The sequence below is a fragment of the Ceratotherium simum genome, chromosome 14, assembly GCF_057802395.1.
Source record: "Ceratotherium simum simum isolate JZ-2026a chromosome 14, ASM5780239v1, whole genome shotgun sequence".
NCBI classification, from domain to species: domain Eukaryota; kingdom Metazoa; phylum Chordata; class Mammalia; order Perissodactyla; family Rhinocerotidae; genus Ceratotherium; species Ceratotherium simum.
In genome coordinates this window covers 6,970,771-6,988,217 of record NC_141913.1, presented here as the reverse complement: position 1 = coordinate 6,988,217, position 17,447 = coordinate 6,970,771, and the positions used below count along the sequence as shown (strand labels likewise).

The window sequence follows — 17,447 nt, the reverse complement described above, 5'->3', positions numbered from 1 at the left end:
GGTTAAGTGCGCGCGCTCCGCTGCTGGTGGCCGGGGTTCGGATCCCGGGCGCGCACCAACGCACCGCTTCTCCGGCCGTGCTGAGGCGGTGTCCCACATACAGCAACTAGAAGGATGTGCAGCTATGACATACAACTATCTACTGGGGCTTTGGGGGAAAAAAATAAATAAATAAATAAATAATAATAAAAAAATATATAAAAAAAAAACAAATAGTGTTGGGAAAACTAGATATCTACATGCAAAAGAAAGAAGTTGGACCCTTACCATATATAAAAATTAACTAAAAATTAATCAAAGACCTAACTGTAAGTGCTAAAACTACAAGACTCTTAGAAGAAAACAGAGATTGAAAATATTCACGATCTTGGATTTGGCAATGGTCTCTTAAACTATGACACCAAAAACACAGGTGACAAAAGAAAAACAGATAAATTGGACTTCACCAAAATTAAAAACTTTTGTGCATCAAATGACACTATCTATAGAGTGAAAAGAACACCCACAGATTAGGAGGAAATATCTGCATATCATACATCTGACAAGGGACTAATAACCAGAATATATAAAGAACTCCTACAATTCAACAACAAAAGGACAAAAAATTTAAAAATAGGCAAAGACACTTATTAGAATGGCCAAAATTTGAAACACCACCAAATGTTGACAAGGATATAGAGCAACAGTGACTTTCATTCACTGCTGGTAGGAAGACAAAGCAGTACAGTCACTTTGGGAGACAGTTTGGCAGTTTCTTATAAAACAAAACATTCTCTTACCATATGATCCAGCAATTGCACTCCTTGGTATTTACCCAAAGGAGTTGAAAACTTATGTCCACACAAAAACCTGCACATGGATGTTTATAGCAGTTTTATTCATAACTGCCAAAACTTGGAAGCAATGAAGATGTCCTTCAGAAGGTGAATGGATAAATAAACTGTGTTACATCCAGACAAAGGAATATTACTCAGTGTTAAAAAGAAATGAGCTATCAAGCCATGGAGACATGGAGGAAACTTAAATGCATATTACTAAATGAAAAAAACCAATCTGAAAAGGCTACACTGTATGATTCCAACTATATGACATTCTGGGAAAGGCAAGACTATGGAGACAGTAAAAAGATTAGTGTGGTTGTGAGGGGTTGGGAGATGGAGAGGAGGGATGAATAGGCAGACCACAGAAGATTTTTAGGGCAGTGAAAATATTCTGTATGATGTCATAATGATGGATACACGTACATTTGTCCAAACTCATAGAACATACATCACCAAAAGTGAACCCCAAGGTAAACTATGGACTTTGGGTGAGTATGATGTGTTAATGTCAAGGTAGGTTCATCAGCTTTAACAAATTTACCACTCTGATGGGAGATTTTGATAATGGGGGAGGCTATACATGTGTTGGGGTAGGGGGTATATGAAAAATCGCCTATCTTCTCCCTCAATTTTGCTGTGAACCTAAAACTGCTCTAAAAAAATAAAGTCAATTAAAAAAAAAGGCAAAGGTCTTGAATAGACATTTCTCTGAAGATACACAAATGGTCAATAAGCACATGAAAAAGATGCTCAACATCCTTAGTCATTAGGGAAATGGAAATCTAAACCACGATGAGATACTACTTCATACCCACTAGCGTGCCTATAATTTAAAAAATGGAAAATAATAAGTGTTAGTGAGGATGTGAAGAAACCTGAATCCTCGAACAACGCTGGTGTTAATGCAAAACGTTGCAGCCACTGTGGAAAACAGTTTAGCAGTTCCTCAAAAACCTAAACATAGAATTACCACATTATCCAGCAATTTCACTTCTAGGTCTAAAACCAAAAGAATTAAAAACAGGGACTCCAATGGATATTTGCACACCAAGGGTCATAATGGCATTATTCACAACAGCTAAAAGGTGGAAACAACCCAAGTGTCTGTTAACACTTGAATGTATAAACAAAATGTGGTATTATATATACAAAAAAATATTAGCCATAAAAAGGAATGAAGTTGATATAGGCTACAATATGGTTCAACCTTGACAACAACATGCTAAGTGAAATAAGTCAGACACAAAGGGATAAATATTGTATGATTCCACTTGAATGAAGTACCTAGAACAGGGAAATTCTCAGAGATCAAAAGTAGAGTAGAGGTTACCAGGGGCTAGCAGATGGGGGAATAGAGAGTTATTGCTTAATGGGTACACAGTTTCTGTTTGGGGTGCTCAAAGGGTTTTGGAAATAGTGGTGATGGTTGCACAACAGCGTAAATGTAATGAACAACATTGAATTGTACACTTAAAAATGGTTAAAACGGCCAATTTTGTTATACTAACCAGTTTCTTCTTCCCAGAGATACTTTATCCATATATAAGTTGTCACCTGACTTCCTCCCTCCCTCTCTCCCTCTATCCCACCCCTGTGAAACAAACATTAGCATACTGTTGTGCACCTTGCTTTTTTCACTTAATATATACTGGAAATCCTTCCATATAGATCTCATGTGTTCATTTTAACAGTTGAATAGGGGCCAGCCCCGTGGCGTAGCGGTTAGGTGCGCACGCTCCGCTGCTGGCAGCACAGGTTCGGATCCCGGGCGTGCACCAATGCACTGCTTGTCAGGCCATGCTGTGGCGGCATCCCATATAAATGGCACAAATGTTAGCCTAGGGCCAGTCTTCCTCAGCAAAAAAAAAAAGAGGAGGATTGGCATGGATGTTAGCTCAGGGCTGATCTTCCTCACAAAAAAAAAACAAAAAAAATAACAGTTGAATAGTATTCATTATTTAACTGCTCACCTATAATGGACATGTAAGTTATTCCTAGTCTTTAGCTATTACAAACAATGCCGCATTGAATAACCCTCCAAAGACACTGTATCAACATACACTTACATCAATAGTGTAAGAAAGTCCCTATTTCCCTATACCTTCACCTACTCAGTTATATTATCAAACATTTTGATCTTTGATAGGTGAAAAATGGTCTTACTGTAGTTATAATTTGCAATTGTTATTATGAATGAAGTTGAACAGCTTCTCTTATTTTTAAAAGCCATTTGTATTTCCTTTCTCTTTTTGATATGTAGGAGCTCTTTATTATGGAAGTTAAGCCTTTGTCATATATGGCAAATATGTTTTCAATTTACTGATTATCTCTTGACCTTGCTTATGGTATTTTTTCATGTAGAAAATTAAAATTTTCATAAAATCAGATTTATCAGCCTTTTCTAGGTTTTTCTGCCATGGCTTAGAAAGGCCTTCTCTATTCTACAACCACAAAAAATTTTCTCCAGTGTTTTCTTATACAATTTTATGATTTCATTTCTTTTGTTTAAATCATTGCTTAACCAGGATTTTATTTTGGTATAAGGAATGAGGTAGACATCCAATTAAATTTTTTTGTGGTAAAACATACAGTAGTTGGGTTAAATATTCTCTGCCCCTAATGGCTCACCAACAAGAAATAACGACTTTAATGGAGCGTTAAGTGGAACTACCACGCTGCTGACAGAGAATAGAGCATAGAGAATCTAGATAACATTTTCCAGGGGAAACAAATCATATGTATGCTTATTTGAGAAAGTGAAGAGCACACTTATGTTCATTTTAATTTTGCTTTCCCAGATCTTATCTGTTCCTATCTCTGGTTTACCCTCTGGAAGAGTGAGTAGAGTAAGAGAACAAGAAGATTAGGCAGGGAGACAGAAGGTAGGAGACTGCAAAGGAGCAGTAATAGTTCTCCAATTGGGAACAGGGAATTCTGTGGATAGTAACAATCTGGGAGAAGCCAAAAAGAGCTGTTGGAGACTGTGGTTAAAATCAAGAAACTAAACAAGAGGCACGCTAGAAAGGCTAGGGGACAAATACAACTATCTGGATTTCCATAATTATAGGTATCAGTAATCTAGAGAATGTATGTCAAAGGCAAAACACAGTATGATTTCTCTATTGGGTCACCATTCCCAAGGCTGCTTTCCCTTAAAGCAGTGGTCCTTACCCTTTGAGAAATCAGAGATCCATTTAAGAATCTCCCAACACCTATGGAATCACCTAGAAACTAAATACCCAGGTACATACATATATACACATAATTTAGCCTACAGTTTCAGGGGACTTGGAAATCCCTTTCCAGTCTGATTCATGGATCCCAGATACTGTTTTAAAGGCCCCCAGTCCTAAAATGACCCTACCCATTATAACACATTCCACTCCCCTCCCTGCCATCAAAAATTTAAATGATTCCCTCAGTGCCATTAATCTCAAGTAGATCATAAGAAGGCAACATAGGCGGTCACATTGGCAAATCAGGACAACAGTGAAATGAGAATCTCGAGGACTAGATTTGGGCCCCAGCTATGTCACTAACGGACATGGTAACTTTACATAAGTCACAACCTCATGTTCGAAGGGTGTATCCTCAGCTGTGAATGGGGTAGGGGTGAGGTGGAATAAACCAAGGTGCTGACATTTTAGAAGGGGAGCAGTATTCTTTGTTTAGTGAATACTTACTGAGCATCTAACATGTCTCAGACCTACAAGCAGACGGTGGGGAAACAAAAAACAATGCAACCCTCAAGGAGCTACACAGACAAGCAGTCACTTACAAAACAATGTGATTCATACTCTAAAAAAGAATATAGAGGGCTCAGGAATCAGAGAAAAAGGAGCATATCACTTTGCCTAAGGAAACTAAAGTCTAGTCTGGAAGATGTTTCCCAGATAGATAAAGTAGGCACAGAGTATATCCAACATGTGCAGACTCCAAGGTGTGAGAAAGCAGGTGATTTTCAAGGAAATTCAAGGAGTTTGATACAGCAAAGGCCTGTGCAACCATGTAAAAGCACTGAGCGCTAAGATCAAACAATAGTAGGAGAATTTGTACCGGGAAGTGTTTTAGAATAAGACAGCTTTGATTCATCCTGCCTAACTGGCTGCCCACTGTAAGTATGAAAAGAATAAAGTTTGCTTGATAACTTACTTCTAAAAATTAGCTGACTCACAAATCGTAAAAACTGCTCTTACTCTGATAATATGTGAACTATTTCTAATAAAGAAAAATGACCAGTTAAGAGCTCAATGGTTCCTAAAGTCTGATTAATTAACCAAATTCCTTCCGAGCCACCACTTACTAGAAACATTATTCCATGACTTAGCTTTTGCCATTTCCCTACAGTTTTACTCTCTTCTCCAACAGGCTCACAAAACTCCATTCCTTTTCTCTGCCCTTCTCATGCTCCAGCCTGATTCAGACAGCAATCAGTAGTGACTAAAGGAAAGGCAAAAAGCAATTCATGAATATTTCTCAAAAAAGCAGAACTAAACTCAGACTACAATAATGTTACTAGTTTGTCAGTCAGAGCAAATTAAGACCTTTCCAGCAATCTCACCTCTGCCAATTGTGCCCTTTTGAGGCCAATCTTCCACCTGTGTGCTCTTGATCCCACCAGCTCCTGTTTTCCAAGGTTTCTGGCTCCAAAAACTATCCCTATTTCTTCAACCTCCAATCTCTCTCGTTAGGCTTATCCTCCTAATCATGTAAACATATCAAGTCACCCTTCTCTGGTAAGAAGTCATTATTCAACAGATATTTATCAAGTGCCTAGTAGGTGCCTGATTCTGCGCAAGGCATTGGCACTGCCTACATGAAGCTCTGATGAGGCAGTGAAGAAGATAAACTCGAACTAATAGTCTGTTCTGGTCCAACTCAATTCATTCCCAAGAAACCTCCCATTATCAACAGTTATGTTATAAAAGCAACTGTTCAAATGAGGTTAAAAAGAGTAAGGGAACAGAAGAGCTTCAGACTCAAAATAAATTCATTTTTCCTGCAAGACCGTCAATAAGGTATAAAGTGTAAGTTCTCATACCACTAAGCAAGTCTAGCTTTTAGTTACATCGAGGTTTTGCTCAAGAGTAAAGCCTTTCTTTTCCTAGTCCAATTAGGATTGCCAAAAAAGCACAACTCTTCTCAAACATGATTATAAATATCACACACTGTTGTCATGTACAAAGCAGAAAGCCTAAATACTTTTTCCCTACTCAAGCAATAGTGGTTTGCTTAAGGCAAACTGTGTTCCCTAAATAATCTGCTGCTGCACTACATCCAATGCACTGCTATTAAAGGGGAAGTCGGTGGGATGCTACAGAAGTATGTAAGAGGGGATCATACCCTGCATGGGAGGGTTGGGAAGGCCCCGTACGGAAGTGAGACTTCAGGGATGAGTAGGAGGTAGTTAAGCAAAAGGGGAAAGAAAAGGGGGAAAAGTTGTGATAAGGCAAAGAAAACTACATTTATAAAGGCCCTAAGGAGAGAATGGACATGCACATTTCAAGGAACAGAACCTAGTGGAAAAGAGGGAAGACAGTCATATGGGGAGGCAGGACATGTGGTCTTGTGAGCCATAGGAGGGGTCTGAATTTTACATTACGAGAAATCACTGAAAGTTTTAAGTAGAGAAGTCACATAATCATGCTTTATTTTAGCTACCTTTCCCCACTCCATCCCATCAAGTTGGGCTTCTCAACACTTGCTCTTGCTCCTTTGTACTTCTTTCCACCTTCTCTTCTCAATGCCTGGCATCTGACTTCTGTACTCCACTGAAATTGCTCTCTTTAAGATACTTGTTGATCTTCTAGTCGTTGATTCAATGGGCCCTCTCAAGTTTTGACCTTATTTGTCCCATTCACAGCATGTGGTCCTGCTGACCATCAACTCCCTCCACACCCCACCACCGATTTTCTCCCCACTTCTATGGCTATTCCTCTCCAGTCATTTTTGCAAGCTCCTCTTTCTCTACCTACACCTTTAAATGTTGTCGTCCGTCAAGATTCTTTCCTTGGCCTTCAGCATTTCCAAGCCTCTGTATTTTCCCTGGGTGATCTTATCCACGTCTAGGACCTCAAACATCACCTATGTGCTCATGATTTCCAAAATCATATTTACAGCTCAGACCTTTCCTGAACTCCAAATTTATATATTAAACTATTTCCATTTCGATGTCTTACAGATACCTCAAATTGAACAGTTTCAAAACCAAACAGATCTATCCCCTTACCATTTCAAATCTGTATCTCCCCTTCATTCCTCCTGCCACCGTCACTGTTCAGGAGCTCAACATTTCTCTTCAGGTCTACTCCAACAGACCACTTGCCTGTGCTACCTGCCTAGACTTAGCCCCATCCAACCCACTGGTAGAAGAATGCTCATGCTAAAAATAAATATAATATGATCGTCGTACTTCTGGGCTTAAAATTCCTTGGTGAGTCCTATCAAGTAGCTCAAATTCCTTAGTCTGATCTCCAAGGGCCTCAGAGGCTCTGTCTTACTCTCTGGCCTTATCTCTCCAGCACCTCAACTTCAGACCACACTCCTTACCAGACTAAATTGTTGGCAGTTCTCTTGGCATTCTATGCACTGTGCCTTTACACACATTTCTTCCTTCTCAGGAACACTAATTCTCTCCCCCTCCCTCATTCTCTTCACCTGGCCAACTTGTCCTTCAACACTTAGGTAAGGCCCTCACTCCTCCAGGAAGCATCACCAGAACTCCCAGGTGCACCCCTTTGGGAATGTAAGCACCCTGTACTTAACACTAGCTTTTGCATTTATTACTTTCATGTTTTCACCTGCTTACCTATTTATTACTCCCCACAAGGCTGGATCCTTGAGAGCAGGGACTCAGTCTAACACCAGCACATAAGAGGTGTGTTATAAGTGAATGAATGAAAATATGGAATTGCAATGAGGCCCTCAAGAGAACAAGTCCTAGAATGTGAGCTCCGCGAGAGCAGGAACTTTGTCAGTGGCATTCTCTGCTGAATCTCCAAGGCCCAGAGCAAGGGCTGGCACACCACTGAGGCTCAGTACATATTTGCAGAATGGCTGAATGAATATTCTCGAGTCAAAGGAAAACACTTAGTCTAAACTTTTCCTAGACTTGCTTTTCATTACTAACTTTGTGACCTACTCTTACTATAACAACCAGTGCGTATTGCATGATTTCTACTGTATTGACCAACCCACTGAACTAAAGGATTCTGAGGCACAAGTTCATGGAAGGGTTTCCTTAACTCCTCGAAACTGAAGGCGCAATTTTGAGCGGATGTAAGTAACTGCATTTTTCTGGTGAGGGATTACCGTTTTCACTGAATTTTCAAGGATGTTAATGATACCAAACAAAAAAAATCAAACTGCTTAACCAAAATGTTAAGCTGAACTAAGTTGTAGCCATTCACCTTTCTCCTCTCAAATCTGCATTTTGATATATCACTAGCAACTTGGAGACAGCAGCCTCCACTAAAACAAATGTAACTAGAGAAGACAGCTGGTAGGCTCTTACATTAAGATTCCTACTAGAATTTGCATTTAAAATTTTCTATAATCGGAGAAGTCCTTACCAGCATTCTTTAAAGTTAGTACCCTGTTCTAACACACTCTGTACTCATGTAAATCAGGGTATTTATTATACTTCCTGCTAATGTGTTCAAGAAGAAAATGTTACATTCTAAACATAACGACAAAGGAAACATTTTTTACTGTCATCTAATTAAATGGAACGGGGAAACACCCAGGATCATCCAGATTTACAGGAAAGCCCTTTTTTTCCCTTTTACTTTACAGAGTGAACCGAACAACAGGAGCAGCATTTAACTCACCACTCAATTCAATTTGGGGAATAATATACTAGTAATTAAACAATAAAGAACAAGCAATTAAATCATTTTAAAAGAGAAAAGTTCTGTTTGAATTAAAAGGTTCTCTAGTTAATCTAAAGAAGCTAGTCACAAGAGTTCAACTACATACGATTCTATTTATGAGTTCGAGAACAGGCAAGATTATTCTATGGTGATAAGAAATCTGAACAGTGGTGGCCTATGGGGTGGAGGACGGGGCACGATGGCACCCTCTGGGGTGGTGGAAAGGTTCTTTATTTTGATTTGAGTAGTGCTCGCACAGATGTACACATTTATGAAGCTTGCTTAACTACATACATAAGATCTTTGACTGTATGTAACGTATGCCTCCGTAAAAAAAAATTAAAAATAGAACGACATCCTTATTTAACTATACAAAGCCTATTCTCGTTCCTGGAAGCTCTTTGTGGAGGACGACCCACACGCTGAGACACTGGGCTCTGACAAAATTAAGTCTGCTGATCCGCCAGGAGCTCTCGCCGCCACTACGGTTCGGGCACTGCCGCTTCGAGACGCCCAGGAGCCACCCACAGCAACCGAAGCAAGAGCCGGCCGCGCCTTCGGAAATGGGTGCCGCGGCCGGCCTCCGCCCGCTCGGCTACAGAACACCTGGCCGGCGGAAAAGGTGTCCGCGGGCAGAGCCAGGCACAGGGCCGTGCGAGTGACCGCGAGGCTGCAGCCCGCTCCCCAAGCAGCCCCCACGGCCTCGCAGTCCCCCGCCTCTCCCCACGGCCCCGCGCGGCCTCACCGCCCCCCGCCGTCTCTCAGCTCGCCCGCGGGCCTCACTGGTCACCCACCGCCAGCCCCGGCCTCCCGGGACCCCCCGGCCCACGGAGCACGTCCGCGCCCACCACAAGGCGCCGCTGTGGCGCCACCTTCCAGAACTAACTCTGCGCTTGCGCTTACGATTAGCACTCTCATCGAAAATCTTTTTTTCAACAGGGACCGAAGACTCGGTCGGCGCAGGCGCGCCCCTGACGCGGCCCGCGCGCCGCCACTTCCGCCCCAAGCGGGAGGCGGGGGAGACGGGCGGGATCCCGGGTCCTCGGAGGAGGACAGCGCCTGATGCGCGCGACTCACCAAGTACAGTTGCTGCCAGCGATTCTGAGCATCCAACTCCTCAAACTCCCGCTCGATGGTAGCAGACATGGCGGCGGGAGCGACCTGGCGCGAGCAGAGCCTGCGCCAGCCGAGAGGCTCAGGCCCCGCACGACGATCCGGGGAGCGCGCTGGCGCTGCAGCGCATGCGCGCTCCGCTCGCAGCCCCGCCCCCACGCCGGTCTCCGCCGTCCGCGGGGAAAGTACCTGGAGCGTCGGACGTCAGCGCGCTAACTCGCGCCGCGCGGGTTGGACTGCGGCTGGGCGGGGCGCTCGGGGGAGGCGTGATCCAGAGGGCGTCCAGGTGGATAGGGGGCGGCGCCCAGAGGCTGCTGTCCGGGGAGGCTGGGCAGAAGGTGGCCCGCCCCTTGGACTCCCGCGGACTGGCCCGAGGGAGGAGGTGGAGTACTGCGAAGTTCCTAGGAATGCAGCAGGCCAAGCAAGTCCCGTGAGAAGACCCCCTCCTTCCTTCTTGCTGTCTCAATTGTCTTTTTCTTCTTAGTCTTAATATTTTTAAATGCGGTGTTTGAGTTTTATTTTAAACATCATCTAGGTCAGTTTAGCTACCTGTGACCAACTTTGGAACAAATTTCTTAGCGCTCTCGGAGAAAATAGACCAGCCTGGAAGCTAGCTCCTGTACGCCTTCGCGTTTTGTGCTCAATAAACCACCATAGCAAAAGGAGAGGCAAGCTTTTCTGGAGTTGTATGCTACCACTTAGAAACCAAATTTGTGACTCTTGGTATACTAAACAGAGCTACAGCGACAGAATGCACTTTCCACTATCCTGACTATGTTCAGCATGAAGGAGGCCATGGATTTAAAGGATTTAAATACACAGCTGAGAGTATACGTAAGAAGTGAATACACTTTGTAGAATGAGAGCAAGGTACAAACACATATGTATATGGCGTGTGACACTGGTATATATTGAGTAGACAAAAGTTTTTAGTTTGAAGCTGCTAAAGTTCTTCTGTTGGTTGAATGCAGATACAAAGCTATTTTTAGAAAATGAATTCATTCTAAAATTTGCAGTGGTTTTCACTCAAACTCTTTAGTAAAAGATCAATGTCAGAGCAGAAAAGTTTCTCATATGTATAAGTAGATGAATAAAATTTTCCTTTGTATGATATAATGGAATATAAATATAATTTTGTCTTTGAAGGCAAATATATATTTTGCCATCTCTAAAGTTGGTCATTTGCTTTAAAGATTTTGCACATAAATTTTAACACCAACCAGAGTATTTTATATCACTAACTGAACAAAGCTGCTAAAAAATTTACTTGAGTTTTGTAAAAGCAAAGAAAACATACCCAGTGTTGAGTTGGTAGTGATTTTTTTTATTAAGACTTTATTTTTTTAGAGCAGTTTTAGATTCACAGCAAAATTAAGGGGAATGTACAGAGATTCCCCATATATCCCCTGCCCCTACACATGGATAGCCTCCTCCATTATCAACATCCTCCACCAGGGTGGTACATTCATTACAACTGATTAACCTACATTAACACATCGTAATCACCCAAAGTCTATAGTTCGCATTTTGGTTCACTCTTGGTGTACATTCCATGGGTTGGAGAAATGTATATTGACATGTATCCATCATTATGGCATCATACAGAGTATTTTTACTGCCCTAAAAATCCTCTGTGATCACCTGTTCATCCCTTACCCTCATTCCCCAACCCCTGGCAACTGCTGATTTTTTAACTGTCTCCATAGTTTTGCCTTTCCCAGAATGTCATATAGTTGGAATTATACAGGATGTTGCCTTTTCAGATTGGGTCCTTTCACTTAGTAATATGCATTTAAGGTTCTTCCATGTCTTTTCATGGCTTGACAAATCATTTCTTTTTAGTGCTGAATGATATTCCATTGTCTGGATGTACCACACTTTGTATATCTAGTCACCTACTGAAGGACATCTTAGTTGCTTCCAAGTTTTGGCAATTATGAATAAAGCTGCTGTAAACATCCATGTGCAGGTTTTTGTGTAGACTAAGTTTTCAACTCCTTTGGGTTAATACCGAGGAATGCAATTGCTGGATCATATGGTAAGAGTAGGTTTTGTTTTATAAGAAACTGCCAAACTGTCTTCCAAAGAGGCTGCACCATTTTGCATTCCCACCAGCAGTGAATGAGAGTTCCCAGTGCTCCACATCTTTGCCAGCATTTGGTGTTGTCAGTGTTCTGGATTTGGGCCATTCTAATAGACATGTAGTTGAATCTCATTGTTGTTTTAATTTTCATTTCCCTGATGACAGATGATGTGGAGCATCTTTTCATATGTTTATTTGCCATCTATGTATCTTCTTTGGTGAGGTGTCTGTTAAGGTCTTTGGCCCATTTTTTAATCAGGTTGTTTTCTTATTGTTGAGTTTCAAACGTTTTTTGTATATTTTGGATAATTGTCCTTTATTAGATGTGTCTTTTGCAAATAGTTTCTCCCAGTCTGTGGCTTGTCTTCTCATTCTCTTGATGTTGTCTTTTACAGAGCAGAACTTTTAAATTTTAATGAAGTTCGGCTTATCAATTATTTCTTTCACAGATCATGCCTTTGCTGTTGTATCTAAAAAGTCATCACCATACGCAAGGTCATCTAGGTTTTCTCCTGTGTTATCTTCTGGAAGCTTTATAGTTTTGCATTTCACATTTAGGCCTGTGATCCGTTGTGAGTTAATATTTTGTGAAAGGTATAAGGTCTGTTCTAGATTCATTCTTTTGCATGAGGATGTGCAGTTGTTCCAGCACCACTTTTTGAGAAGACTATCTTCACTCCATTGTAATGTGTTTGCTCCTTTGTCAAAGATCAATTGATAATCTTTATGTGGGTCTATTTCTGGGCTCTCTATTCTGTTTTATTGATCTATTTGTCTGTTGTTTTGTCAATACTACACTGTCTTGAGTGTTGGAGCTTTACAGTAAGTCTTTAAGTCAGGTAGTGTCAGTCCTCCATCTTCGTTCTTCAATATTGTGTTGGCTGCTCTGCTTCTTTTGTCTCTCCATATAAACTTTAGATTCTGTTTGTTGATATACACAAAATAGCTTGCTGGGATTTGGGTGAGATTGCATTGAATTTATAGACCAAGTTGGGAAGAATGGGCATCTTGACAATATTGTATCTTCCTATCCATAAACATAGAATATCTCTGTTTATTTAGTCCTTCTTTGATTTTGTTCATCAGAGTTTTGTAATTTTCCTCATATAGATCTTGTACATATTTTGTTAGATTTATAGTTAAGTATTTCATTTTTGGGGTGCTAATGTAAATGGTATTGTGGTTTTCATTTCAAATTCCATTTGTTCATTGCTAGTATATAGGAAAGCAATTGACTTTTGAATATTAACCCTGTATCTTGCAATCTTACTATAATCGCTTATTTTCATTTGTTCCCAGAAATTTTTTGTCACTTCTTTCAGATTTTCTACACAGATGATCATGTCTTCCATGAACAGACAGTTTAATTTCTTCCTTCCCCATGTGTATACTTTTTATTTCCTTTTCACGTATTTTTGTGTTAGCTAGAACTTTTGGTACAATGTTAAAAAGTAGTGGAGAGAGAGGACATCCTTGTCTTGTACCTGATCTTACTGGGAGAGTTTCAAGTCTCTCACCATTAAGTATGACGTTAGGTTAGCTGTAGGTTTTTTGTAGATGTTCTTTATCAAGTTGAGAAAATCAGTACTGATTTTTGTGACTATAAATTTTAAGGTTTAAATGACTCTGTAAGCCACAAGAGATGCCTTAACTGAGTAGTAAGATTTGTCAGGCTCGTAGTGGACGTCTGTTATGTTTTGTCTGCCCTTCCTCCCTTCCTTGTGGGAACTACCTCTCCTCATTGCCTCAGGATTCTATACGACCATCAGTTAAAGGATCCCTCTTGTTCTGCCAATGAGATGGGCACATGATATAGATAAGTCACAACAATTGATTCAGGGATACATAGGTGCCTCAAGGCAGTCTAACCAGAGTCTTTGAGGGGGGTGGATATGTCTCTCTGAGCTATGGAAAGCAAGACACAGGCCTCCCTTCTTCTAAACGTTTCTAGGGTTAGGTTCTATTATTTACTATTTTATCTAAGGACAAAGGCAACACTCAGAGAAGGCCACAGCTGAGGGATTTCCAGAGAAACAGCATTACAGTCATTGAATTAAATAGGCTGGAGTCTGCCCTTCTTCTGGACCCGCAGTTATGTGAGCTAATACACATCCTTATTGTTTAAGCCGGTTTGATATGGGTTTTCTGTTATGTGCAGCCAAAATCAGGCTAATTGATACAGTGCTCTAACATCTAGTTACAGATTGACTTAATTAAGTCTCACCTACCTAATCATACCCGACAAAGGAGAGGAGATCAACCATAGGTCGTGGATAAAATGGGGCTCAAATTTCTAAGGAGAACAATAAAGGGACTATGGAGAGAATTGAGGTGAGGCAGTCATATTCTGTGCATTTTGGATTGCTTTGTGCTGCTTATTTCTCTCTTCCCACCTTCCCTCATTACTGCAGAATTTCAGGCAAGGAAAACAGTCAAGGCAGAGATAAACTACATTCCCCAAGTGGCACTATCTACTTCTTTCCGTGGGAGGAGACATGTTACACTGACTGCATCAGGACCCTAGATCCTCCAGCCTCCCTAAAGAGGCTTTACAGGGCCTGCAGTAGATTGGAAGTTACGGTGGCATCTTTTATTTTTTTTATTTTTTATTTATTTATTTATTTATTCCCCCCCCCCCCCAAAGCCCCAGTAGATAGTTGTATGTCATAGCTGCACATCCTTCTAGTTGCTGTATGTGGGACGCGGCCTCAGCATGGCCGGAGAAGCATGGCTGGAGAAGCGGTGCATCAGTGCGCGCCCGGGATCCGAACCCGGGCCGCCAGCAGCAGAGTGCGCTCACTTAACCACTAGGCCACGGGGCCGACCCTGGTGGCATCTTTTAGTTGTGAGACAAGTCTATGGCACATGGGAGGGGGCATGTAGTAGAGGAGAAAATGAGTGGAAAGAAAAGCATGATGGTGAGAGAATTACTAGATAAGCAAGAATGAGAGGTATTTTTATGACCATGGAAACTTGAGAAGAAGGAACCATGTTTACAGAGGATTTCTGGGAATACTTCTGGAGTGTGTTCTGTGAAAACTCCTGAAACAAGACATTAAGAAAACTGAAAAGAAAGATCTAAAGTTTTTTTCAAAGCTTCTATGGTTGGATTTTTGTTTCCTTTTGAATGAAACCTCATGCAAATAGGGGTCCAAAGCCTCACATAATAGAGTCAAGTAGCATTAGGGTCCATAGATGTCAAATAATGTTGAGGCAATCTATTAAAGCTTCTCAAACTCAGCTTATCCAAATCTGAGTTCAAAACCTTATCTCTCAAACCTGCTTCGTTTCCTGCCTCCTCTATTCCAGTTAATAGCATCACTCATTCACCCAAGCCACAAACCTTGAAGTCATCTTCAACATCTCCCTATCTTTTATCTTCTGAATCTAATGAGTCACTTGGTTCTGTTGATTCTTGCCTTCTAAGAAATCTCTCAAATCTATGCTCTACTCTCTTTCTCCCCCTGCTGCTGCCTTAGTTCAGGTTTCATAACCTTTCTGTCTGTCTCCTGTACTATCCAATTGCATGACATTCCGTTTGGGTATCCCAAGTACCAGCATAGTGCTTGGAATACAGTAGATGCAAAATAAATTGTGGTTGAAAGAATGACTGAATGAATCTTTGTTGGACATTTAGATTGTTTCCAATTTTCCCATCATATAAAAATGTTGTGGGGCCGGCCCCGTGGCTTAGCGGTTAAGTGCGTGCGCTCCACTACTGGCAGCCTGGGTTCGGATCCTGGGCGCGCACCAACACACCGCTTGTCCAGCTGTGCTGAGGTGGCATCCCACATACAGCAACTAGCAGGATGTGCAACTATGACATACAACTGTCTACTGGGGCTTTGGGGAAAAAAAGGGAAAAAAAAAAAAGGAGGAGTATTGGCAATAGATGTTAGCCCACGGCCAGTCTTCCTCAGCAAAAAGAGGAGGATTGGCATGGATGTTAGCTCAGGGCTGATCTTCCTCACAAAAAAAAAAAAAAAATGCTGCAAAAAAAAAAATGCTGCAAAAAAATATCTTCTTTGGATATAACTCATCCCTCCTTTTTAAGGATTATTTCCTTTGGATAAATACCCAGAAGTGGAATTATTGGGCAACAAGGTATCACTGTTTTCTCCACTTAGATTTTCCCAGAAGCAAGCCCTGAGATGGAGATTTAAGTACCAGTATATTATGTGGGAGGTGATGCCAGGACACACTGGTAAGGGAATGTGGAAGGGAGACAGAGAAAGAAAGGAAGCCAATAAAGGGTTTGTTAACAACCAATTACTGCTGTAGGCAACTGGACCTCAGTCCCACTGGGAAACTTGGAGAGGAAGTACAGAACATACTGCTGAGTTATCCTAACTGAAGGGCAAAGAAGTTAGGGTATTATCACCAACTCCCTATTGTCATGGTTTGAAGAATGCTTCCAGAGGTTATTAGCTCCCTGGCGCTTCCGGCTTGTCCTGTGCGTAAGCTGAGTATTTTCCTGCTATAGACAGAATGTTTGTGCCTCCCCCCTAAATTCATATGTTGAAATCCTGACCCCCAATGTGATGTTATTAGAAGGTGGGGACTTTGGGGAGTGATTAGGTCATGATGGTGGAGCTCTCATAAATGGAATTAGTGCCTTATAAAAGAGACCCCAGAGAGCTCACTTGCTCCTTTTCTGCCCTGTGAGGGCACAGCGAGAAGACAGAAGATGTCCATCTGTGAACCAGGAAGCTGGCTCTTGCCAGACACTAAATCTGCTGGTATCTTGATCTTGGACTTTCCAGCCTCCAGAACTGTGAGAAATAAATGTTGTTTAAGCCACCCAGTCCATGGTATTTTTGTTATAGCAGCCCAAATGGACTAAGACAGTTCCCATGGCCAGAATGTCTTTAAACAGAAAATAGCCTCTGAGGGTAGAGGTGAATGATGAGGGGATATTAGCAAGGCACTTAGAGAGCATCTACTAAAGATATTTTTACAGCTTTTGAAATGCATTGCTAAATAAAAAAATCAATGTATACTATAGGTAGAAATCTAAAACTACATGAGTTTACCCACATCCCTACTAACGTTAGTCATTACAATTATTCTCAACAAACAGGATATTTAAATACACTACATTGTTTTCCTTTTGCTTTCTTTCTATCTACAACTGTTCCTCATTTCCTATTATTTTATGCTTGTGTGTGAATTGGGCTGCTTCTAAAGTGAATTACAACTAAGTTAATATAAAAACACAAAAGAATTGATGCGGCAAAAACACTTTTTCTCCCAAGTGGACCAGAGACTCTAGCCACTTTTTTTTTTTCTTTTTTAAAGATTTTATTTATTTATTTTTCCCCCAAAGCCCCAGTACATAGTTGTCTGTCATAGCTGCACATCCTTCTAGTTGCTGTATGTGGGACGTGGCCTCAGCATGGCTGGAGGAGTGGTGCCTCGGTGCGCACCCAGGATCCGAACCCGGGCCGCCGGCAGCGGAGCGCACGCACTTAACCGCTAAGCCACGGGGTCGGCCCTCTAGCCACTTTTAATTAATTTCTTTTATTAGAAAAATTTGTATGAAGTATACTCTTGCTATGG

At 41.4% G+C, this 17,447-nt stretch overlaps 1 protein-coding gene across 4 annotated transcripts in view; it reads right to left on the bottom strand.

Annotated features, from left to right (window-relative positions):
• PTPN2 (protein tyrosine phosphatase non-receptor type 2) overlaps positions 1–9,933 on the bottom strand; it is a 90,108-nt gene extending 80,175 nt beyond the window's left edge. For 3 of the 4 annotated variants that reach the window (XM_087438940.1, XM_087438941.1, XM_087438938.1), the window contains exon 1: positions 9,770–9,933. In XM_087438940.1, coding sequence (XP_087295066.1) covers positions 9,770–9,838 — 69 coding nt within the window. In that variant the 5' untranslated portion in view covers positions 9,839–9,933. The remainder of the gene's footprint in view (positions 1–9,769) is intronic. The other variant, XM_004421063.3, reaches the window with a different exon arrangement.
• Between the last annotated feature and the right edge of the window lie 7,514 nt (positions 9,934–17,447).